We start from the raw sequence: 27,595 nt of genomic DNA, 5'->3' as shown, positions 1-27,595 counted from the left end.
GAACATCTCACACCTTAGCTGGTAGAGATGTGACCAAAATTATGGTTTTTACTGCCTTGGAGCTATATATAAATCAGTACCGATTTTAATGAAATTTTGCGCACGTATTGGAACGTCAAATAAAACGTCCCATGCAAAATCGGACAAACATTGTGGTTTCTACAGGCTAAAGTCTATTTAGGATGAAAGATATATCGGGGACCTATATCTATATAAAACCAACAATCTGCAACCATCAAAAACAAAGCTCAACGCGCTCATTCTGTTTTGCTTTTAGGAGGTTAACTTTGGAACAAGACGAAAAATTATTTTTGAAATAGGAGCGCCTTTAAGTGTTCAATTTTATTAGTTTAAGATGATAAGCTAAAAGAAAAACAATTTTTCAAACATAATAATTGGACAGTCTTCTGTGAAGTAAAAAAATAACGATCAGCGATCGAAATTTGAAACAGATGGTCGTGGATGAGACAAGGGGAATGGCCAACGGTGGCGCTCGCAGATCTTCAGAAGATTCACCATCAAGAAAGCCCTGCCTAGAGGATTGTTGGCAGCCCCAGCATTAGGCACCGATGCGATGGCTCTATCCGCCATCCATTCAAAAAAAATCACGGTAACAGAAACATAAACAAGGAATAATCGAAATAAAAACCCCCCGATGACGTCCCATGGATTCAGAACACGGCTAATGATTGGAACATGAAACGCTAGAACTCTCTCAGAATCATCGAGACTTTACCAAATAAAGAACGAGATGCCATCCTTGGTTAAAGTGAAATACAATGGCCTAAATCCGGAACTATTGATCTTTAAGGTGGCTACCACTTCATTTTTTCAGGCAATGAAATCCACCGAATAAATGGAGTCGGTCTTTTACTGTTGCCGAAAGCAAAGCGAACACATCATGATGGCAAGATGATGCTACGCGCCAATTTAATTTAATTCCTAACTCATCCCTACCGGAAACGTCTACGCAACGCTCTGCTACGGTCTTAATCAAGTGTAAGAAAAACCTCAGCCAGGACTGAACATGCCGCCACCGCCTCCCTTGTCAAACGCCTAGTTCGCAAAGATTAACGAATATATTTTTAAGCCGAAAATGCAGCTAATAATGGAACATTCGTGTTGTTTTAGATTCAATAAAACAATTGAGCGGAAACAATATAAGGCCAACGGCAATAAAAAAAGATGAGGACGGATCAGAATTAACATCCGAAGAGCCATAAGAGCGATGACGCGGATTTTTCAGCTCCGAAGGACCAGCAACCGAGGACGTAAGCTCCGACCCTCTTAATCCCCTTGTACGACGAAACCAACGCAGGGACATATTTACGGCCCACCCACTTGCAAAGAAATTGAAGCCGTTCTGGTCTCACTCAAAAACGGCAAATCAGCCGGCCCTGACAATATACCTGCTGAACTGTTGTGGTATAGAGCACACCCCATAGCTCAAGCGATCACCCCAATAATCAGGCCTGGGATACAAACGCTGTCCCCACGGAATGGAAGACGGGGATCATTACAATCCCAAAGAAGGGTGACCTCACCCAGTGTAAAAACTGGAGGGTGTTTACATTGCTAAACGCAATAAATAAAATGATGGCAAGTCTTCCTCTGTTGCGGTTTTTTGAGGAAGGAACAGACAGGTTTTCGGCCAGGACGTTCTTGTGCCGACCACATTAACTCCCTGCGCATAATCATTGAACAGATTGCAGAACTTAATACACATCTATACCTTTCATTCATAGACATCGAGCGTTCTTTTGACACAGTTTTGGGAAGTTCAATGTGGACCACGCTGTTTAGTAAGGGCATCACTGAAAAAATCGTAATTAGGAAGCTGTATAAAAATTATGAAGTTTCAGTTCGTTTTAATGGAAAAGAGAGCCGACCTTTCGGTATCGACAAAGGAGTGAAGTGACAGGAGTGCATCCTGTCGCCGACGCAAATTTTTTCTTTTATTAGACTCCGTATTAGAAGCAACTAATGTTGAGACACTCTATGGCATACTCTGGGACATTAACGACTTCCTCGGGGACATAGACTACGTGGATGATATATGCCTCTTTGCTTATCGCTTCGAGCACATAAAGACGAAACTGGAACAATTGAATCGAAATGCTGCCTAAGTAGGCCTGAGAATAACCATAGCAAAAACCAAATTGATGAGGATAGGAACATCAAATCTGACACCGCTCAATTAAAACGACCATGTCATTGAAGACGTTAACCACGGAGATTCAGTGGCAGACATACGCGTACGTATCAACAAAGATAGAAGTGCCTTTCCTAAACTCAACAAGGTTTGGAGATGTAGTGCTACCCCAAATAACGCAAAAGTCAAATCTTCAACAGTAGATTGAAATATTTTTTATATGGTTGTACAACTTGTAGCTTGACACAAGCGAAAATTCAAATACTTTGAATTTTCTGGCCAAACCGTGTTTCAAATGAAAAATTGCAAATAAGAGCAAACACTTCCCCAGTCGATGTAAAAATTCGGAAGAGAAAATGTACTTTGTTGGGTCATATCCTACGCCGATCACACGATGATATGGCGAGAAATGTCCTAGACTGGACCCCGCAAGGACAGCGACGGTGGGGTCGCCCATAAAACATATGGATTTGCTATACGAAAAGAGAGTTGGAATCAACCCAAATATCGTGAAATCGGGCCAAGGCTATGACAAACGACAAAGCTCAATGGAGAGAGCATCAACCCTATGTTAACACTGAACAGTTTACTATTGGTCATACTTTATTGTAATATATTTAATATATTCCTACCTTGAAATTTTCACAGATTTTGTAGGTTGGTCTGGAAGGAAACATAGGCTATATAATTTTTTGATATACCCCTAACCCCAAAAGTACTACCCAAATCGGAACAATAATGAAATCAAATGAAAGGTATTCAAGAGTAGAGTACGAATTTCATAATAAAAGTTGGGTCCAAGTACCTGGAGGGTCCGCCCCAGCCCAAAGCCCTTTAAAATAGTTATATTTGACGATCATGAAAATATGGCACTCAAATGAAAGGTATTTGGAAGTAAATTACGAATATGGATAGGAAGTAGGAATAGACATTATAATTTATTGATAGCGGAAGGGGAAGGCGGACACTCCACCGTTACCCCAAAAACACCACCCAAAATCAACAGTGGACCGATAAGGACAATATGGGTATCAAATGAAAAGTATGCGGGAGTAGATAACGAATATGGCATACAAATTCATGTCAAAGTATAGGGTCCAAGTACCCAGCGGGGACCCCCAACCCCAAAACTCCTCTAAACAGATATATTCGAAGTTCATGTCAATATGGGACTCAAATGAAAAGTACTAGGCTGTAGAATACAAATATGGCATGAAGCATTAGGCCTAAGAATGGGAGGTCGCCCCCATCCCCCCCCCCCCAAATTTTGCCAACATTAAGAGGGGATAAACACCGCTTTGTCCGATGTTCTCGCCAGGATCCAAACGCGTTCAGCGTCATAGGCTACAATGACACGAATTCGATATCCGCATTAAGGGCGAAGTGTCCCCACCCTAAAAAGATATTAGAGAGTTAAAGAAGGCGCAGCGGTTCGGCTAGTTGTAAATAAAGGACAAATATATAACTAGCATCTCTGAAAATGAAACATCGATTTGTTCATACAGTATGTATATTTTATTATATGAATTTTTATTATTTATTGTTTTGTTTTAGTAGAATTATTTATATTTAATTTTTGTTTTGTTTTTTTGATATATAATTTAAGTTTTCTTCCTTTGCTTTTCATTGTAATAATTTTATAATAGTTTGAATTTGAATTCTTTGTATCAAGTTGTGGTTGTGTTGCTTTGGGTTTTTCTTTCGATTTAGAGGAGTTTTTCTGTTTTTTGTTTGGTTTATAATATTAACGGTATTAATATAATAATTGTATTTTGTTCTTAAATGATCCCTACAATGTTTGTTATGTTGGTTTTCTGTTTAATGCATTAATTTGTAATCATTTGAATTTGTTTTTATTATATGTGTGTTCTTTTTTTGTTTGTCCTCTTATTATTTTTCTTCTTTATATAAATGTTTTTTTGTTTTGTATTTCTGTTTGTTTAAAATAATGTTACTAAAACACATTGAAAGTGTTTAATGCGGAATGAAGTGTATTTGTTTGGTTTTTATATCTTTCTTGTTTAAATATTAATAATAAGTTTGTTATGTTGTTCTTCATTATCATTAATTTCGCTAAATATAAATATTCAATATATGTGTATATATATTTGGTTTATAATTATTTAACTAAAATACCAACAAAAATATTTTTTTTTTGAACACTAAAGCCATACAAAAAAATATATTTCCATTAAATAATGTTTGTTTATGTCAATTTTTCTCTTTTATGTATGGTAGATATATTGATAACTTTTGCTATCGTTTCTTTTAGCTACAAACACAGGATATTTTTGAGTAGAAATCATCGGAAAGCATCTGTGCACTATTTTTATAGCTGTAAGTTGGAAAAATAAATGAAAGCATTGCAGCCGGTATGCAGAGTGTTTGTATATGTGAGTGAGAAAAAAAGAGAGAGAGAAGGTATTTAAAATGTGAGTGAGAGTAAGTAGTATACGGGAGCGAGTGAGATAATGAATATTTGTCAAAGAGTATTGTGTGTGTGTGTGTGTGTGTGGATAAAGTCTATTTTGAAGAAAGATTTAGAGTTCGAAAAAGTTGGGAGAGTGTTTTGAGGTTTAGTAAACTATTATTACTATTATTGAAGTTCATTGTTTTAATATCAATTTTTCGGTAATAATTTGTTTCTCAGTACTTTGGTTTTTGATATATGTATATATATTTATGTATATATAAATATTTTAACAGTAAAGTTTTTGTTTTTCTTATGTCGATATGCCTTAATACTTTCCTTTGACAAATTTATATCATTTATATATATATATATATATTTATATACTTTCTTTAAATGTATGTGTATATAGTAACAAAAATCATTTCTTTTAATCTTTTTTTGTCCTCTACAAAATTCTTAAGTTTTGTTTTCTTCTTTGGAGCAAGGCTTTCGCCCCCTAAACTTTACTACTTATAACAGATCCCTAATGTTTTGTTTTTTGTTTCAAATTAAAATAAATTATAATGATTTGTTATGACATTTATAACACATTTTTACTTTTTAAGAACACATATTTATTGATTATTATTGCAATTTGGTTTTGTAAGATTTTTAAATCTTTCTCGAAATTAAAAATGGCTAACCTTTAGTGTATAGATAGGCATTGACGGAGAATATGCTTTGTCGTTTATGTTAAGAGAATATTGAAACGAGTTTACCACTGAATTTTGCAAATATCTTTTATAAACCATTCGTAATGAATTTTATGCAACCCAGGCTTAAAAGAGAGCTTTGTTGTGCATGGTAGTACAAAAAGTACTACTATGCACTCACAGACCTATCTATATACTGGGGCAAGATAAATTATGGAACACGTCTCTTTTGATGCATAACAATTAATGCAAGCGGAAGTATTGAGGACAGCTAGCATTTGTTTATTCAGTTGCAATGTCTGATATGCTTACGATAAGGCGTGCTAATCTTTCTGTATTGTAGGTTTCTTATACACACCCGCCTTTGTGGATAATATTGCACCGACTACGACTATAGAAATTCATAAGTAAGCTGCGAGCAGAGAGCCTGACACGATGCTCAAACACATGTTTTTAATATCTCACATAGGCTTTGAAATGATAATATCTATATTTGGTGTACATTATTCAGAGGTTTCTATAAATGGACTGTATTAAATCTTTTTGTACTCACAGAATATACTTCATAAACATGCAAAAGAGTTGGCCACCGTAGCGCAGAGGTAAACATGTGTACCAATGGCGCTGAACGCCTGGATTCGAATCCTGGCTAGAACATCAGAAGAACTTTTCCAGCGGTGGTTACCCCTTCTAACGCTGGCGATATTTATGAGGTACTATGTCATGCAAAGAAGCCATGTAGACTTTTCTCCAAAGTGGTATCGCACTGGATCATGCATTTCAGACTCGGCAATAAATAGGACTTTAAACTTGAATCGAACAGCACTTATTGATATGTGAGAAGTTTGCCCCGTTCCTTTATCGAAAGTTCATGGGCAAATTTGCATTTGTATTTTTACATGCAAATATGAGGAAAAATCAAGGTTTTTCATCTATATGCATCTTTCTCTCCTTAACGCTTTAGTGTGTGATTTCCAAGTGAAGTAGCATGCACAACGACTGAAACTGGGAAATTTTTCATAGTTTCAATTCACCAGTTGGAAAACTCATTCTTTTTTTAAAGTCTGTGAACTTTTTATGCCTTTTGTCTGAAGAAAGGATCCCCACTTACTGTTGGTAATGCGTGATTATTTGACATACCACAATTAAATTATGTGAAGAATATTAAACATATATATAATCAAGCATATATTTATTCACTGCTGTTACGCAAAGGGGTCTCTTACGGTATCGCGGTATTTATAATATTTTGCTCCTGAAAATGACTGCCATAAATACGTTACGATTATCTAAAAGTAATGTTCGGTTAGTTCCGGGTGTTGACAGCAAGTGACTTCAATTACTCTCTCAGGAATCCTTTTAAAAGTGCAATTCGCACTTCGTTAGTACAAATCCAACAGAATTTTTTACCGTTGGTTGTTTTCAACTGATGTTGATAACGGGATCCGATTACCAATGCAGTTGTAGTCGGCTTGATTTCTTCCAGAGACTTTTGTTTGCCGCTAATGTGGCATCGCAATAGACAAATATTTTCAAAGTGAATCTAATTTTAGACGACCTGCATTAACTTACCTAAACTAACTGATGGTTTTCACTTCGACTTGTCCAAGCCGATGCTTTCTTTTTCTTGGTTTAGTCATACCCATGACTTGGGAGTCATAACCATTATTTTTGTTAGAATGTTAGAAATTATCAGAATTTACATCCGACCGACAAATTTACAAATTTTTGATTTAAGCCACAATAGCTTTTTTTGTGGAATTGCTTGGAGATTTTACAGAGTCATATTGTTATCTTAAATTTTCAAGTTTTACATTGAAATAAAGTCGAAATTTATTTTGACTCCATTATTGTTAAAAAATTTGTTTTTGAAAAGTAAAATGTTGACTCAAAGTTTGAGTAACTCCTTTACCTATATAAAACTTTGTAGGTTTTTCTGATCTAGAGTTTGTGAATACGAGTTCTAAAGAGTTTAAATTTTCTCCGATCAAGTTTACGCACATTTTATAAATATTCCGTAATGTACTGTTTGTGATCTATAAAAGGATTCTGAGGGAATTTGTCGAAGTTACATCAACTGCTCTTGAACAGCAATACTATCCCTACAGCGTTATCTATTTTATTTGGTAGAACTACGCAAAGTCATATCAATCTAATAGCTACCACATGCCAGTTTGTCATGTTATCATCATCATCGTGCTCGCCGCTCTGCATCATCATCAATGAAAATGTTTTAAAATATTAATGTATAATGTTATATTTACCATTTTTAATTTCCCCATACTAAGGCAAACTTAAACAGGATTGTCTATAGTTAAAGTACAAGAGAGCATGTCTGATAGAGAGCTTGCCAGAAAGGTGTTGCCAGACTCATCATCTTTACAGTGTTTGAAAAAGGTTTAACTTAGAAAACACGCCGCATTAATATTCCGTAATTATTTTGTTTTTTTCTAATTTGTCTTAGGTTTAATGTTATTTTATCTGAAGTAAACTCACAGCAGAAGGGAACATTTTGAATTTAAATCCTTGATTTGATATCAATGGTACTACATTTGGCCTTGAAACGGTGTTTGTTAAGACCATACCAAAAAATGAATGCTTCTAATACATTTACCATATCAATGGCTTAATAATATAAAAAGTGCCTAACTCGATTTTTTGTTACGTGACAAGAGAAGGAAAAAACCTTCACGTAGGTCTTTTATTTAAATCTTCATAACTTGCTATTATATCAGCCTGAAATTTTGACGGAAGGTTCATCTGCAATTTAGGAAAAAAATGATTTAAGCTCTTTTTATATTAAGCCAGAAACAAAATGGTGGGTTAGCTAAAATATGCCTGCATTTCATTCTCCAATCCTAAACTCTAAAGGTTGAAAGCAACCAATGCAAAGCTTAATGAGATCTTTATAATGTGCTTAAAATAATAATAAATAACTAAATAATAATAAATGTTTGGTTTTCGAAAATTTGTTTTTTCACATATGAAAGATCTTAAATTTAGGTTTCTTTTTAATATTTTTTAGTTTTTTGTGTAATAATATAAAAAATAAAATAATAGGCCATAAATTGATATGTATTTGATATTTTTATACATCAAAACCATTTCATAACTTTTTTTAGTTTTTGTTTGTTTTTGTATTTTAGATTTTAAAACAATTGTTTTTTTTATTTTTTCTCTTGTACAAATGCATTATTTTCTGTGATATTTTTCTTTTATTATTTTTTTTGGGGTCAAAATAATTTTTTAAACCTTTGGGAGTTCTTTTTGTGAAATTGTTTTCTTATTTGTAATGCTGTGCAGTTTCATTTTCGAACTGTGTTTTAATTGGTTCAGAGGGCCTGTTTCCACTTAGGGTTTGTATTTCTGCTGTTATGCTTTACATCATTTTTGTTTTGGTTTTGTGTGTGTTTTTTTTTTTTGCATTTCATATGTCTTATGTTTTTTGTGTCTTCTTTATTATCAGATGTCATAGCTGATACAAATTATTATTTAAAAACAAAAGAATATTTTTTTAAGATTTTGTTTTAATTTTAGCTAAAATCAGGAAGTAAACTTAATTTTTTGTTTTATTTTTATAATTTGTCCTTTTGTTTTTCTTTTTCCTTTTTAGTTATATACTAATTTCCTTAAATATATACACTTAACTACTGTGAGATTTAATTTATTTAGTAAATTATTGAAAAATAAGTAAAGCTATTAAATGTTTAAACTTAAGTTAAAACAAATATTAGAATCGAAGACAGAACGGTTAGTCTGTTTTGGAAATTCTATGCAAATTTTCATCAATATTTCCAAATTAGGCATATTTTTTGTTGGTATTAAAGGGTTGTAGAAGTGATTTAATTGGTCAATCATAAGAGTAATTTTTTGTGTATTTGTATGTTCTTTTGAAAAGTTTTTAGCAACAATCAATTGTGTTAGAGTCTGAAGAATAACCGAGTTTCTTTAGTAGAAAAATTCTCATGTTAAGGCGAAATATTATATTGTCAAATTGATTAATTTTTTTTGTAGGCTTGAGCCGAAAACCATGCAAAAAAACTGACAAAAAGTATTTCCAAAATTTTTATTCTCTTTTTTTGTATTTTTCTTGTTTTTGTTATAGTGCTTTAAATATATCGCTTAATTTTGAGTTTATTGAATAGAGTATTACTCAGGAGTAGAGATTTCTCATTTCATGATCACATAGAATTTCCTTTGGGCTTTGTTTGGAGGCTTGCCGCAGCAGTGAATTTCCATGCCAACATGAAATAATTGTAATAGAACATGTTAAATGAAAATAATTCAATGGTAGAAGATAAAAAAAATTATTTGCAACAATTATATGTCGAAGCTGATCTTGGATTAATGGTTGTTCTTGTATGTTTAAATTTCTAATTATTCTTCAATACATTTTTCATTTAGTTTGTGTTTTTCTTATTTTTCTTCTTCTTGTTTTCATGTATAAAAAATATAAATATTTTCTTTTTTCAATTTTAATTAGTTTTCTTAGTTCAATTTAGATTATTAATTTTTTGTATTAATTTAATTAGCTTCATTGGATTTTCAATTGGGTCCTTATTTGTTTAAAATTGAGTTCTATCCATAGGGAGAGGGTAGTAGTAATACTAGATTTTTCAATGGTGTTGGCGTGTTATTGATGTGTAAGTTTATAAAGAAAAGAAAATGGCAGATAAGTGGTGCTGTGCTCAAAGCAAAAGCCTAATGGAATCTACAGGTGATAAAATTCGCAAATATTTTTTTTTGTCAACTTTGTTGATATAAATAAGATTGCGCAAGTTCCCTTTTGAACAATATCGTGTTTTAAAAAGAATTTCATCATTAACAAAACATGCCTGACACTAAAACTTTGACTTGGGATTGACAAAATTCTTTGAAGTTGTAATTAACTTAAGCCAGTTGTTTTTAAATTGTGCAGTTTTTAACCTTTGACAAAATCCTCTGTTAGAAGTATAGAAGTATCTGTGAAACTTTATATGGATTGCCGATAATTATAAGATAATAATACCATTGAGGCATAGACTTACGGTCCGATTCGGACCACAAATGAATTGAATGCTGAACATTGTAGAAGTCATGGTGTACTATGTCAGTCCATTCAGATAAAAATTGCGATTTGTAGGGGCTCAAGAAGCAAAGTCGGGTGATTGGTTTATATGGGAGCTGTACCAAGCTATAGATCGAATCAGACCACATTGGACACGTTGTAAAAAGTTTCTGCCAAATCGGATAAGAATTGCGCCCTCTAAAAGCTAAAGAAGTCAAGACCCATGATAGGTTTATATGGCAGCTTTATCAGGTTATGAACCGATTTGAACCATACTTGGCACAGTTGTTGGTAGTCATAACAGAATATGTCGGACAAAATTACAGCCAAATCGGATAAGAATTGCGCCCTCTAAAAGCAGAAGAAGTCAAGACCCATGATCGTTTTATATGGCAGCTATATCAGGTTATACACCGATTTTCTTAGCACGGTTATTGGAAGTGATACCAAAACACCACGTGTTAAATTTCAGTAAAATCGGACGAGAATTACGCTTTCTAGAGGCTCAACAAGTAAAGACCCAAGATCGGTTTATATGACATCTATATCAAAACATGGACCAATTTGGCCCATTTACAATCCCAACCGACCTACACTAACAAAAAGTATTTGTGCAAAATTTCAAGCACCTAACTTTACTCCTTTGAAAGTTTGTGACAGACAGACGGACGGACATGGCTAGGTTGATTTAAAATGACATAACGATCAATTAAGTATATACTTTATGGGGTCGTGGACGCATATTTCGAGGTGTTACAAACAAAATGACGAAATTAGTATACCCCCAGCCTATGCTGGAGGGTATAAAGCAATGTACTACAAAAGTACGAATATCATGAACACTTTTATGGATATACAAAATACATTCAGCCATTTAACGAACGAATTATGTTAAGGGCGGGTTGGCACCCAGAAATAACTATCTATGAAACAAGTCAAGTGCTTTAACTACAACACATTTGGTAAAAGTGGCGTCGTTTACAGACTCACTTAGTCCATTTTTAGTCCATTGTTATACCACAGTAGCGTCAGACCAAGGCCTCTGGTAAGAATCGAACCCACGAATCTCGCTCTGGCAATCCGATCACGCTACCAACTCGGCAACCGGGGCGTCTATTTAAAATGTGACCAGAATAAATGTATACCAATTTTTTAGAATAAAATTATAGCCTTAAGCCTAGTACTGACTTCAATCACTGCTAAAATACCCATTAAATAATTGCGAAATTCGACCGACTCTTTGTTTTGTCAGAACACAAAAAAATAGCACACAACAACATACAACAGTATTGAAGCAGAGTTGATTCGACCCATTTCGTGAACATTTTATTTATAATAAAAATCTTGCGAAGTTTCTTCTGATGCAGCGATATGTCGCTACTATTTTGCTCATAGAACTGAGTACCACTTGTAGGGAATGTGTTCGCATTATCTTCATCACCATTTTTACATAGTGCGTTTTGACAGTTGTTCGTGTGAAAAGTCTTTATTCACAAAATTTAATACAGATTTCAAATATGTTTAGTTGACATATTTCCTTTATAGAACTGTCAAATAAACATATTTTATGATTTCATAAACTTTTTGTATAAGGCCGCTAATATTTAAGGATTTCAAATAAAAGTTGTAAAATATCCACTGAATTGATATGATTATACCACGTCAGAGAACTATTGAACGTCGCACCCAGGTTTTTGGACGTAGAAACAATCTCAATATGCTGCGCATTTAGAATAATGTCAGGATTGAAAGGTAGGCTAAATCCACGTCTGAGTATTGCCAAATATTTTGACTTCGCAAGGTTTCAATACAAACCGTTGTCTGCCGTCCATTAAAGGACTCGGGCCAAATCACAATTAATCTTATCTACGCTCTGCGATAATGTATCCATGTCACTAGTTAAGTAGTTTTGTACATCGTCAAACCCCTGGGGAAATCCTCTTAAAGTAGGCAATGAGCTCTTTCGACGAGATATGAGCACAATTGTCGAACATTTCTAGAAGGGAAGTTAAACAATAGTTCAACTTGAAACAAAGAAGGGATGATCCACTGTTTCAAATACTCTGTAGTGATCAAAAAGAACAATAAAATCTACTCTTCCATTATCAAGCTCTCATCTTAAATCCTAATTGAGCTTAAAACTTGAGCTCAGTATTACGTGAAAAGTTTGCCTTCTGTTCCTTAATGAAAAAAAGGCTTACAACGATTGTTTAATTTCCCGCATGTAGTTCTTGCATCTACAACCAATAATTTTTGATGTTTAAAATGCAATTAAATTCGACCTTTTGAAATTTAACTTAAATGAAAATAAAATTGCATCGAAAATTGCGGCTTTTATACGAAACTTAAATCGTATAAAATTGTCTGCAATAACGTATCTTATCACTTCACAAACTAATGTCTCTGACATTAAAAGATAACTGTTGACCATTGCTCGTTTTGGTATTAAGATAAACATCATTAATAGGGTGAAATGAAAATTCCCCTTAACTTATGCCTTATCGCTTTACTGGAAAAAATTTCACTTATCCGATCTACGCTTAAGTGAAAATTAAGGGATAACTGAAATGATACAGACGTATTTTTTACGTTTCACTTATGCGGATTCGAATGCATAGTTTTTAATTTAATTTTTAAAACATATTAAAGCCGAAAAAACAAGGCATTATGCCACTTTTACATTGGCCAAAATAAATGACTTGGTTTTAAAAAAGCGCAGATCATTTACACACTCACATTGCAGAGTGAACTAATGCCCAAGAAACCAGGGATCTACAATGAAAATTGAGCTTTTAACAATTAAGATTTGTAATCGCCTTGCAACTGTTAAGCTATGAGTAACTCTCAAACAAATTAGAACTTGCATGGGAAAGTCATACTTAAGTGTACGAAAATAACTTAAAATGACTAAATACCGTCCCGACTTTACACTCAGAGAAATGTTAGTAAAAACAACAAAAATGTTTGCTGTAACAACAGAAAGTCATCTGAAAATGGACAGACGTCATTTTTGCTAAAAACATTGGAAAAGGCATAAAAAAACTTTAAGGCATATAGTGGAACATTTTTTTCCAATTTTCTACGATTTGCAAATTTTTAATGATTCTAAAAACAGCAGACAAAACAATTAATTCAATCATACTAATGGTTTAAAAAATGTACGCCTTAACTTGCCAAAAGTTTATATTAGTATTTAGCAAATGCATCAATAGGAGCTCAAACTTTTTGAATATTTCCATTCAAAAGTTGAACATTTTTGTTTTAATATTAACAGACAAATCTTTGACGTCAAAAACCCGAAGATCAATTTTGGCATTAGACTACGACTTTGAGACCGTTTGGATTTTGCAAATTTGGCCATGAATATTCCATTAAGGAACGGGGGCAAACTTCCCATATATCAATAAGTGCTATCTGATTCAAGTTTTAAGCACAATGATTAGAGACCTTCATCTTACAGCCGAGTCCGAACGGCATGGCGCAGTGCGACCCTTCTTTGTGGAGAAGTTTTTACGTGGCATAATACCTCATAAATGTTGCCAGCATTAGGAGGGGAAAACCACTGCTGTACATTTTTTTCTGATGGTCTCGCCAGGATTCGAACCCAGGCGCTCAGCGTCATAGTCGAATATGCCATCCTCTGCGCTACGGTGGCCATAAAAAATAACCCACCCTAATATACATATCGACATATCGCATCTTATTCATAGTGTAATTTTTTTGTAAGGTAAACAAGCTAAACGAAAAATTTTTCCAAAATATATGAAGAAAGAGTCATCAAATACCTGTTTGAGGCCAATGAAAACATAGCATTCGAGTGATGATGATGCCGGGAATCTCACTTAACAGAAACCCTAATCGCCAAATGGTTTCAGCAACAACACACTTTAGGTGACTTCAAAATTTTTTTGCTATGCTATTCATTGAATAGAATGCATTAAACAATGGTCTAAAGCCGGACAATATCCTGCAATTAAATCTCCATTAGATTTTAAGACCGAAAAAGAATTCGCAAACAGACAAACTAAGCGAAAGGCACGTCGCATGTGGTGTAGGTATCACTGCCTATACACAAAACAGCACTGACAGGATCAACCGTTGGGCGATCGTTGTACGAAGAACAAAAGAGTTTTGCGAAAGATGATTGTATTTGTAGCTATTGACATTGTTGGATAAGTTGGATTTGAATAAGGGAAGTAAGATTTTATTTTTTTTTCTATTGCGCTTGTGAATCAAGTCGTCTTGAAGAGCCCTGTTCAAATTCAGATGTGTGCTTTACAATCTACTCTAGTTGGGATGGTTGTAAAGCTCCATAATCCATTTGACATCGTACGCTGATGATATTTCTTGGTCGAAATTGAAATCGGTGTACGGATAGCCTGTCAAATGCTTCTAGCATCAACACACTTTTGTAGTCTTTTAAATGTTTTTTACTATGCTATTCTTTGAATAGAATACATTAAACAATGGTCTAAAGCCGGACAATATCCTGCAATGAAAACTCAAGCCCTAATGGTTGTCATATTCTACAATAATTTAGAAGTGTCACCCAATCTATGGCTATGATTCTACAGAATTGAAAAAAAAACCACAACTTATTACATATGAGGTTGGTGTACATCAGCATTAAAAAATATCACTAAATAGGGCGATATTTTAAGAAAATGAAAAAATCTCCCATTTTGATTTGTTGACTCTAAAGAAGAGACATTTTTCTTCCAGTTTCGTTAAAAATGTTCATCCAGTTTGGACTAATTAGTTACGTCTTTTACTCACCTCATTTCTCCTAATTTTTGATTAGCTTCTTTATTAACCAATATTTTGTACCTCAAAAACGTATAAATATAACACCCCTGCAAACATTTCTTCTTAATTTCAGATATCTTTAACCCATTTTGTAAAATTAAGACTGCTGCGCTTAAAAAACACAGTAGCTTTTTTCAATTAATTTCACCTTTTAAAAACAATATACTGATTTTTTTTTACACATTGTATATTACACACTACATATAAAACCAGGTATTTTTGTTGGGATTGAGCTGTAAAATATTAAATTATTTGTTTCTCATGGACATTTTATTAATGAACAAGGAATAATGCTTCCATTTTTATACCGAGTCGCAATTGTGTTCAATGCTTCAGGAGGCTGAATACCTCCAAAATGTTGCCAGCTTTGGTGGGGAGATAACTACAGCTGAAAAGAATTTTCTGATGTTTTGATTGGCGCCTCGCCGAATGGAGTTATAGTTGAATAGGCATAAAAAACATGGCACCGGGCGTGCACACATCAACATTTCTTTATAACAGTGTACAGAATGCAAACGTGTTCAATCAATGCAATAAAAGCAAATGGAGTGATACAAGAAATGACAACCAGATCAATCAATCCATTAGATTAAAGAAATGGAATCTGGCAACTGCATTAAGAGCCTTGTTATAGGTGAATGACTTCTACCTTGGAAGCCAAGTGGGAAGACGGTGTTCATGAGAGTGGAGTATATATATTTTTTTAATACAATCAACAGGTAGGGCATGTCCACTATATAGTTGCATTGTGTTGGCGGATGGTGAGTAAGGAATGGAAAGGCGGAAAGAGGGAGTAATCTACATTAACATTCGTCTAAATTTCTGTACTTGCCACATCAAGACTATAAAACTTTTTTACGCACCTAGAAACAGCCGGTTAGAATTTAGAGTGGAGTCATTATGATTCATTAAATAATATGAGTCATTATGGGCTCATCTTCCGAAGTAAATAAAAAGCAAAGATAATTTTTTCAAGCACTCGATAGCCAAACGTTCACTACAAATAGCCCTCGTGGGTTCACCTAAGCCATAGTATTTAATTTTTGTACCAAATTCTGAAACTGTACGACTTCTCCATATATTACACTACCATATATACCCTTCATGTAAAATCAATAGAAGAAATCTACTGACTTCTTTAAACATTGTACTAGTCGCCGGGCCGTAGAATATAGGTACATGTTTCATTAAATCTATTTAAATTTGTGGTCTAACGAAAAAATAACCTTTCACTTCAGCGCGCCACTAAAACTGCCCTGGTGTAAAAGATATTAGTAGAAACGTCTGATGTTGTAATGAGAAAATAAAAAATTATGGTTGTTTTTGTTTTATTATAGCAAATATGTTTATTTTGTTTCGTTTAGAATTGTTGTAATAATATTAATACCGAAAGCCTTTCAGACCTGCTTTTCTTCATAATTTATTGTTTTCGCTGTGATTTTCTCCAAATATAAAGCATTGTTGTCGATTTTTATTTATTTATTTATTTTTTGTTTGTTTTGTTTTAGTGATTATAACAAATGGTGATTAATCAATGTAGGAGGAGGGGATTTTTTTAATATGTTGGTTTTTGGATTTGTAGAGTATTTCTTTTGTAGCTGACTATTTCATGTTAATACTAAAAAATTACATTTGTTTTGCTTCTTTTTCTTTTTTTTTGTGTGTATGTGAGTTGGGTGAAATTGGTTTTTGTATTTTTAATATTATTATTATTATTTTTACTAATTATGTTTGTTAAAAGCGAACATCGCTCATTAAAGTTATCATAGATTTTTGTTTGTTAGTTTTGCGAGTATAACTAAACTCTAAAGTAATTGGTTTTGTTGTCGTTAATAATTGTAATGAAAGTAATACATCTATCCATTAAATATGGTTGATATGCATTCATATATATTTATTTTGTCTATATACTTATATGAATATATAGGGTTTTGTTTATTTTATTCATCTTCCATTTTATAATAACTTGGGCTTTATTTTTTGTATTCTCCTTTGGTTAATATTCATTGTTTTCTTTTAGAAACTAAGAACAGTTTTTTTTTCTTAATTGGGTGTTCATCTCTAATACCATTTAAATAGCAGTTTATAATTTCAATTAATATTTTTTTTTATGTTATTGTTTTCTCTTTTATTTAATAATACATTTAACTAATATAAAGTGCTATATGTTTTATTTCATATTATTTATTTTTTTTATTGTATTATTGTATTTGCTTTATCTTAGATTTCAGAGGGGGTTTTAAGGTTTAAATACAATTACAGACATACCTTATTGTTTTGTTAATTTTATGGGTGTTTGGATTTTTTTTATAAATTGTTTTTAAAGCCAATTTGTTCAAATATAATTATTTGCTTTTGTAAATATTGATATGTTTTTATATATATTTTAAATTATATGTAGAAAATGGGAAGTAACACAAAACTGTTATTTTAATAAAAGCCCTAGAACCAAAGCTTAAGAACAACTTCCACATTTCGAAACTAACAAATCTCTACAACTTGTTTTACCACTTATTGCCAAGCCCAATAAATTTAGAATTTGCTATTGCTCATTCTTTTTAGTTATGTAACAATTGCATTTTAAGAACAATACAACAAGGTTTTGTAGATATAAAGAAATTTGCGAAAGCAGAAATATAGATGTATCTGTGAATAACGAATTTATTTCTGGAAAAGTTGCTGCAATTGTGTAAACAAACAATAATATGCCGTCAATAAAGATATAGTTAAAATATCGCGTACACTGATCCTGAGTATAACGTCCTGTCGGTTAGAATTACACCGAATTAGATTTTTAACAACAATTGCCTACAACGGCTTAAATGTACAATAAGACATTTCGACTGTAATAATTGCCCAAAGGTTGAGAACTTATGCTGCTTGTTGTCATCAATGGAACAAAAATTGCTGAAAATTCAACTAATAATATGTTGCAACCTGAAAATGAGCATTGAACCGCCCAGCAGTACAAAACAAATTGCTGCACAGACTAAGAAAGAGAAAATGGAAATTGCAGATTTAGATGAAATATACGCTGAATTTCTAAAAGCTGTCCATTATAAACGATATGCTGCAATATTGAATAGAAACACTGCATGACACATTGTTGTCAATTGCCCTTTATTCTATCACTTGACTGTATAAATCGTATAACGATTAGACGCTTTAGCAAAATATTCCGATTTACTAAAGCTAATGGAAAAAATAGTTCCATTTTTTTGTTTTATTTAAGGCAAATGAATTCGCTTAAATGCCGCGAAACTAACATGCTAACCTCTACGCTTCGGTGGCCTCCTGGTCCTCCGATATCCTTAGTATTATACAACAGTAAGAAAATCACTAGCTTGTTAGGGCTATTCGACTGCTGAATACTTGCCTTTTGGTGTAAGAGAGAAAGCGATAGAAATTCGGGAAAAAGGATTGATCATAATCTCCACACCTAAACTCAAAACAACAACAAACAACGTTTTGGAAAATCTTTTCTACAAATCTGTCTTGTTTGGGAAGTACTTTTATATTTTACATAAACTGTGTAACATTTCCCTTCACAGCTGAACGTTAGTAGTGAATTTTCAAATCTTTAAAGTAAAAATCACTTCGTTTGCGATAAAACTAAGATAGCTCTACTACAAATGTTGCTTTGTTAGACGAAACGGTCAATCGGTTGCTTAGTTTATAACTTGTGTCTCTTTTATGTATCAGAGAGTTTCATGGCGTGAGCCTTCGTATGTCTCATTTTTAGTAGTGTTCGTTGAGTAATGGTTCGTAGGCCCGCAATCAGTATTAGTACCACTACTGTGGTATACGTTATTATAGCTAAGGGCATTTAATTTCAAAGACTGTCACCCAGTGATTTCTGACTGCATTTAGCTATATACGACTGCGTGTGTGTCCGTACATCAGTCCATGTTAATTTGTGAACAAAGTGCTGAAATTTAGAAACGGCATATTTTTTCAAGATACGATTCTTATCGAAACTGTAAGAAATCTGTTTAGATTTGAAGATATCTTCTATATATATCTTCGTCCGATTTGAGTAATATTGCAGTAATGTTGTAATTTTTAAAACGATCCTCACTATTTTTCGGAGTCATAGGATTGTTTTCTGACCGTTGATTGATTTTGTACGTAATGAACAAATGTTAAGGGAAGGTTTTAAGAAAACCAAAGATTAAGAATATTTTAACAAAATAAAAATCTAGTGAGTTTCTTTACACATCTTACAAAAATTCTTTAGTCAATTGTTGAAAATAAATTCGCGGCATGGGATGCCATATCTTGCCCTTCGTAGGTTTTCTTCTTTCATCCCTAACGAGGGAGTTGTGCCAGCATGGGTTGGGCTGAAATTGCCCAACTAAAGAAATTTCAGTCGGTCGAAATGCTGGATAAGCTTTATACCTCAATATAGTGAGAGTAAGGTCGTGGTTGTCAATACCTTCAAGGAATTTGATAAGGCCTGGCGTGGTGCATTAATTAGAGCTAGCAAAATACCGATGGCACTATTTATATTTTTTGTAGTCTGAATACCGATTGATTTTTTTTTTTTTTTTCAAAATTTAACAAATATCCGATCCGACACTGAATGTATCCTTTAAGAGACATTGCGCCTATAAAGGGCGAAATTTTCATACGATCATGCTAAATTTTGTACAATGATTTCTCTCATGACTTCCAACTGGTTTCATTAAAAACGATTTCCTGATTTTTTACTTCCCTTGTCGACTTGGGGTCGACACTTTTTACACGCAAAAAATTATTTGTTTACAGCAAAAAAAGCTTTTTTACACGAAAATATGACTAGATAATTGTGTTTATCTCTTATGTCTCTTTCATTTGGCAGAGTGTATGAGGGAGTGAGAGAGCAGAGGCATACGCTCACTTTGTTTGAAGAGTGTGAAGTATTTGTATCGACTCAGAACCACTTTCTGATTGATTTTAACTATGTCCTTTTGTTCGTTTATTTTAATTTGTGTACAAAGCATAGATGGCAATATTCTTACATTTATTACAGGCCTCTTTTGGCCTTGAGACGAAGCGTATCGAAACCTTAAAAAATTGTTTCAGATTTCAATATGGGTTCAATATATATTTTCGCCCGATTTGGAGTTATGCGGCAGTGACATTTGACAAATTTGCGCGTCATTTGAACACTTGAGCAAAAAAAAATTATATACTTTAGTTCTTCCAGAAGGGGTGAGTCGAGATTATGACGACAAGAATGGATATCACCAGAAAATAAAGCATTTAACTGATAAGTGAAAAGAAATTGCCAGACCACAGATGGATTTGATCACAAAAAACATCGGCATACGTTTCTAGCGGGCAAAATGGTTAATAAATTATTTTTTGCATGTAAATTGGTATATATATTACCATTAACCGAAAAACTTGTTGGCTTAAATGTTCATATTAGCCAAAGGGTTTTATATTGGCTATTATCTGTTGAATGAATGAATTTGAATGTTATTTTCAAAAACTCATTCTATCTGTAGTTCAAATCTATGAATTTTACGAAAACTATTCATATAGCTGTTCTATGATTGTAGGTTTTTCGTGTTGTTGTAATGGATTATTCTTTAGTACCCTTAAGGAAGATTTCTAAGGAGTTTTCATGGATTTTTTTATGTTATTTCTCATAAAATGGACACGATCGAACTAATTAAACCAGTGATGCCCAGCCCTTTACGGTAGGGTATTTTTATTCTCTTTGTTTCTGTCGGTGTAGAGACAGAAACGGATGAACACATGCATAGGTATATATACATCGTTTTTCTGAATTTTTTCTTAAACTTTGATGTTTACAGATTTAACGCTTGGAAGGTATGGAAAAACATATACATCAACATCAATTCCGTAAAAAAATAAAATAATTTTTACACATTCAGAGATTTAAAAAAATTAAAAGAGGGTATCTCACATAAGCAGCCACATTTTCAATTTGGGCTCCGCCGAATTAGATAACCAAAATAATTTATCCCCAAAACAACCGTACACAAAATAGAAATGAGATTTATGCGCAAGTTACTCTCCATAATTTTTTTAATAATCCTCTCTGCATGTGAAAGTTGATTTATCGGACAAAAAGATTAATGTATTTTGCAAGACAACATTGGATGAAATGAAATAATTAATTGTTCCTTTCTTATCTATCCTTTATTCATAGTTTTTAAAAAGAAAACACAAAAATGATGCGTATACCCGTGCGCAGGTTCATGGTAAAATCGAAAAAAATAGCGAGCAATACCAACTACAGGGCAATATTAACGAAGTTAAAATTGAGAAAATACTCCTGCAAAAAAAAATCGCTAAAAGAATCGAACAAAACATGGCGAAGGCGACACGCGAAGAGGATGACATCATTAATATGAGCGGTTGCTTCAATTGTAAGAGAAGGACTCGCTTGGAAATCTATACTATAATAGGTTTGGCCAATAGGTGCAACAACTTGTAAACAAATTTTAGTAAGAGCAAATATATATTAAAACATAAGCCAATAACTTGTTCACAAAAGATATTAGGACACAAAAACAAAGAAAATATCAGTGATATATGTATTTTTCTATTTCTAGCATAGAGCCTAAAGCTAATCTCAAGCTTTTCGTGTGATTTCATAGCTTGAATTTATTGGTATTGTTTAAAATGCTGAGGCTGTTGCTATGTAATACCATCAACCAATTCTTTCTTGAAAATTATCAAAACTCAAAACTTTTATCATGTATTGTTCTAATTGGTAATAATTATCATTATATTTATATAGTAGTATGAATACAATGTAGTTTTGCAATGACTTTATGTAAAAATTTCTCTTGCCTTGTCTCGTTGCTTAATTATTTTTATTTTATATATATTTTGTTAAAAATATATATATCAGTTGGTAAAAAATAATAAATAGGCTTAGGGGAGGAGCAGTTGTGTTGTTTATTTTTGTTTTTTCATTAATTTTTTTTTTGTTGTTTGTTGCTTATTTTATATGCAATTAGGTTACCAATTATGGTGGGAGATACAAAAAATTCTAATTGGTTTTAGGTTTATTCCCACTCACAAAGCGTGTACAAAAAGGATTTTACTTTGGGTTTTTTGTTTTCGTTTTGTTTGTTTTTGTTTTTTCCATTTCTCTGATTATTCTCTAGGGATTTTTAATATCAATTAATTTAGTTTGTTTTATAAAATCATTTGGGTCTGTTGGTGAGTACAAAAAAATATTTGTTTTCTTTCTTTAGAGGAGTTGTTCCTTTTTGGAATTTATTCTCTCTTATTATCAAAAAAAATTTCATAATTTTTAAGTTGGGTTTTTTGTGCAATAGTTTTTGCAGTACTTACAAAAAATCTTTTTATTTTGTTTTTCTAATTTTCTTTAAAAAAATATTTTTAGGGATTTTTGGTGTGTGGACCAAGGTTTTTGTAGTTTGCAAAAAAATTTGAGTTGGATTCGTTCTAAAACCCTTTTGCGGATGCTTAGAAGTTGCAGCTTCAAGGCCCGTTTGGGAGGATTTCGGGTATAAAAAGGTCATTGTTCTACCTAGAAGGTATGGCTTAGTGTTGCTCTAAGACGTGGAGCGGCTCAAATAACCAGCTACTAGGTTCAATGTTTTCAATGCTCTATATTTTTAATTTTTTCTCAATTTCGGGGATGTTTCTCTAATAAAAAGCTACAAAAATCATTTCTGGATGTTCTCCATTTTATTTTCAGAAGGAGGCTTGGCAAGTGCTATAATTTAGCCTCCTTTTAGTCTTAATAATGTTTGCTTCCAAAAAAATAAAATCATATCAGTTTGTGAATTGTCTACAATTTCATTTGATTTTGCAACTAAGTTCCAGTTAATAGCTTGTCTGTCTCAAGTCCGTCGATGTCGATGCGTCCCTTCGTCTGTTGCCAATTTTTGTGTCTGTCCTGGTGAATTATTGCCTTATGCTTTGGGCATTTTATCATCAACAATGTGTTATGGTTTCTTGTGTATTTATAAATGTTGCTGTGTTTTCGCTTTATCATGCTACAAATTGTGCTTTTTCTAAGGGTTTTTGGAGTTTCATCATCATTACTAAATTCTTATTATTTTTTTTTCTTTCTCTTTTATTATGGTTTTGTTGTCTTAATTGTTGGTTGATAACAATGGATTGTTGGATTTTATTGGAAAATGCTAAATACCAGGGTCAGGACTAATGCCACGCTGAGCAACACTGAATGTTGTTGTTGTGTTTGGTATATGGTACCGGAAGCGGATAGCGAGATGTTGCCTTCACATTCGGAACCTGCAAGAAAGGAAGAAATTGGATAGTGTGTTATTTCCTTTGGGGGCAATGATGATGTTATGACGTTTTAACATAACTTAAAAATATACTTAATTCAAAAATATACTTAAAACTACATACAGTAAGCAAGCCTGACATCATTATAAGCAGCTTAAACAAAAGTTTCAGCAAATGAAATTTTAATGAATTTTCTCGTAACAGAATGACCCAAATAAATTCAGGGCTTCAAATGAATGCTATTCCATTCAAGTTTCAGCTTATTTATCAACAAGCCACCTATATTCCAGTGTACCGACCGGTGTTATGTTCGTATGTTCATGATAGGATTCAAACACAGACATTCAGCATCGTCCTCCGAACTTTAACCCGAGCATGTTACGAACTTGGCTACCATCGGGGTATTCGTAATCTGTAAAAAATTAAGACAAAATGACAGTCGGACGGTTCCGTCTTTATATTACCCTACACCTACACTATACGTTTTCACTTGGGAGATATGACTTTATGAATCTGAACTTATTTTAGCGACTTGTTCATATCTGCAGATATGTTCATATCTGCATATCTGAGGAAAATAGTACAGAATTCTAAGTTGACATTGGGCCATATCTAAATCTGAACCGAATGATCGGTTGAAATCATTAGCAACCACGGCCATCTAAGTGAACTATGGTGTAAACTCAATTGTTCTTCAAATAAACATTTAATCGAATAATTTGAAAAGGTTAATGGAATTCGAACCTGGGCACATGGAGTAACAGCGAGATCCGTTGCAGTTGTCGAGCGTTCGAAACCATCAATACAATTTCCAGAAGATGTACAGATTCATGTGCACCATGGAAGTAGTGAAATTGTCGCAGACAAAATGTCTGTCATTACACAAAAACACATGCATTGGGAAAAGTACAGCTAATAGACACGGTAGTTGAGCGTGGTTAATGTGATATTTGTATTACAGAGGTGAAACAAAACAAAAATTGTTAAATTTAATAATCTTCGCAATAATCTTCGCAAAAAAACTTGAAAATCGATTAATTGTTTGAATAATAAATAGCCTGAAGAAAATATGAATTGTATCTTTTGCCTGCACTCGTTCGACCGGTTAAGCCATACTTGATAATGCTATTAGAAGTCGTAATAGAAATAAATATGCAAAGTATTATTTGATGGACATGAGAATTTTTCTCTAGTAACTTCGGAATTGCTCGCCCCAGTAGCTAAGTTGGTATCATGCTCGGATTACCTGTGCGCTTCGCGGTTCGATTCGCAACAGGAACGGGTCTGTCCCTAAAATTGTATAGGTGAGTGTGTTTGGAAATATATTGCCACGCTTACCTAACCTAACCGTAAGTTCGGAATTTCAATCGTAAAATATAATAAACCGGACCTATTTGTCCCATTCACGCCATTCAAGTGGCGTAGCGTTATTTCGCCCAAAACGACAAATGTCATATGACCCAAATTCTTCTAATGTTAGTTGTTTTTGTACACCTTTGGGTGATATGACCGCCTTTTGGCAATCATTTTCGGCCTTTGATGAAAATGGATGTGACATGTCAGTCAACAAACCAAAATCTTATTAATGTCATAAGATCCAATGCCATAAAAACTCAATATCATTTGAGCCATATAACAAAAAATAACATAACAAGACTAGAATTACACTAAAGAGGAAAAAAATATTTAAATTTTTTATTTGAAGAATTATTTAAGGTGCCGAAAAGCCTTGCATAATTGTTTCTGACGCGAAAATATTAAAAGAAAACCCCTGCATGTTTTATAGAATGGTCATACATACATTGAACATATACATGCCTCGAAAATTCGTACGTATTCCTATGTTGGTATATTAATTGCATTGTCAAATATAATTGTTGATGTAGCCTTATTATTAGCAATAGCATGAATATTACCGAAATATTAAAGTTACCAGCTGCGCTATTACTTCATATGGATAGTTTCTGACAAGTCCGACGTAGGTGAAAAAATTTTTCAGTAACGGCGGATCAATGAATTTTGTCACAAAGTATGTGTATAAGAAAATGACATAAAGTTCAAAATCTTCAAGGTTTATGCGATATGACATTTGCTACGTATAATTAAATGCTTTCCTTTGATAGATACAATGATAAACACCTGTTAATCGACTGATAATATTCTAGTTTTCTAAATTCAACGAACACAATGGAAATCCATGACTTCCAATTTTGAGGCAATGAGACTTAGGTGTCGGTATCTGTATAATCTTTCTCAAACTCGAGTAGTAGAGAAATTTCAAATTCTCAAATAATGATTATTCAAATAATCCAAAAATACAAATAGATATAGTGCCTACATTGGACGATAAATACATATAGGAAAGCTAACTATATCCAAATCCGTTCCCATTTTGACCCAACTCCGTTGAAAGTGAAAATAGGGCGAAAGCTGTATATGGAAACTATATCTAAATCGGATGGACGCAGGGGATAAGAGATATCAAGCTATGGTTCCGAGTGGCTTTTAATTGGCAAATTGGTACTTGCCCTATCCCATTTGTGGCCACAGTGGTTGCCTTCAACACCATTTGATGATACTAAGCTGATATTTGCCGCGACACCCCCATGTGAAAATAGTACTGAAATCATTAAATCATTGTTGAGGTGTTTGGCTAGTTACCAGCCATTACAGACAATACCCATTACTCTGAAAAAACGAATAAAGATGATGACTCCTTCAAACGAATTAAGGACCTTGTTTAGCGAATCTGCGCCTGGATTATCCGAACTATTTACAGAGAAGCTGCAGTGTATGCATTGGTGGATGTCTTGGAAAAGTACAAGGTCTCATTTCCGCTTTACAGGAAGTGTGAAGGATTGAGGGAGATGTCACAACAACATCGAAAGGTGTCGCATGCGAGACATGAGTTTGGTAGTAAATCATTGCTGCTAAAATAGCAAATATGTTCTGCTGTTTTCAAATGGTAAAATATAAAAAACACATAACTGGCATAAATTTTTAACAAATTTCTATATTCTAATTTTTTAACGAATTTGAATGACAGCAAAATGAATTTGCCCATGAACATTCCAGTACGTGACTGGGGCTAGCTTCTCACATATCACTGAGTGCTATCCGATTTAAATTTTAAGCTCAATGATAAGGAACCTCTTTTTAAAGCCTAGTCCGAACGGCGTACCGCAGCGCGACACCTTTTTGGGAAGAATTTTTAACATGGCATAGTACGTAACAGATGTTGGCAGCATTCGGAGGGGATAATGATGTTCTCGCAAGGTTTCGAACCCAGGCGTTCAGCATCATACCCGAACATACTAACCTCTGCGCTGTAGTGGCTAGCCAAAACAACTGCTTATATTATATTATGTTTTTAAACAAAAAATTTTAACAAAAAAGAACAGTGATTTTGGAATTTGAAATCCTTGCCGTTGGACGAAGAAACAAAAAATTGTTGTGTATTCCAAATGAATTTTCAATTGCATTGAATTTCCAAATGTATTTCGCAGGACCTTTGTCACAAATAACTCAGCTGACAATTGTAAGATTTATAAATTAATCAAATGAAATATACATATATTCTTACGGTATATTTTGGCATAAGAATTAATATGAAGATGAAAACCTACAATAAATATTCATTATCACAAAATATCCTACATCACTACTGTGGCACAGGGTATTATAACTTAGTGGATTAGTTTGCAACACCCAGAAGGAAGAGAGATAGATCCATTGATAAGTATACCGATCGACTCAGAATTACTTTTTGATTCGATTTAGCTATGCCCGTCTGTCCGTCTCTCGATTTTAACTTCTAGAGTCACTTCACAGCAATTGCATTTATTGACCAATCTTGCCAAAATTTTGAGAAGTTTGGTCGAAATCTGTTCAGATTTAGATAACTACCGTAGTTGTTATAGTTTGGACATAGTTGATTGAAATTTGATACAGATTGTTTAATAACTCATAACGCCGATGTCCATCAAAATTGGTTCAGAATTGTATATAGCTCCCAAATTGTATTTATAGGGTAGATGTAGGGTAATATACAGTCGGCACCGCCCGATTTTTGACCTTCCTTACTGTTTTTTTTTTTTTCAAATTAAGAGAAAATGTGAATTTTTTTGAAAAGAAATTTGAGGAAAGGTTTTTAAATTATTATTGTGCAGATATTAAAGGGTACATACGAGACAATTTAGAATTTTCTTTTAGTACCTTTCATCAGCTTAACTTTTTCT

The 27,595-nt window shown here is 33.3% G+C and overlaps 1 protein-coding gene across 5 annotated transcripts in view; it reads right to left on the bottom strand.

Annotated features, from left to right (window-relative positions):
• Positions 1-3,767: 3,767 nt before the first annotated feature.
• LOC106096077 (acetylcholinesterase) overlaps positions 3,768-27,595 on the bottom strand; it is a 451,106-nt gene continuing 427,278 nt past the window's right edge. For 4 of the 5 annotated variants that reach the window (XM_059361337.1, XM_013263626.2, XM_059361335.1 and 1 more), the window contains one exon: positions 3,768-23,360. In XM_059361337.1, the coding sequence (XP_059217320.1) occupies positions 23,236-23,360 (125 nt within the window). In that variant the 3' untranslated portion in view covers positions 3,768-23,235. 5 annotated transcript variants of the gene reach the window in all.

This window comes from Stomoxys calcitrans, chromosome 2, assembly GCF_963082655.1.
Source record: "Stomoxys calcitrans chromosome 2, idStoCalc2.1, whole genome shotgun sequence".
NCBI classification, from domain to species: Eukaryota; Metazoa; Arthropoda; class Insecta; order Diptera; family Muscidae; genus Stomoxys; species Stomoxys calcitrans.
Note: the sequence above shows the minus strand (reverse complement) of the source record. Positions and strands in the feature narration are given on the sequence as shown.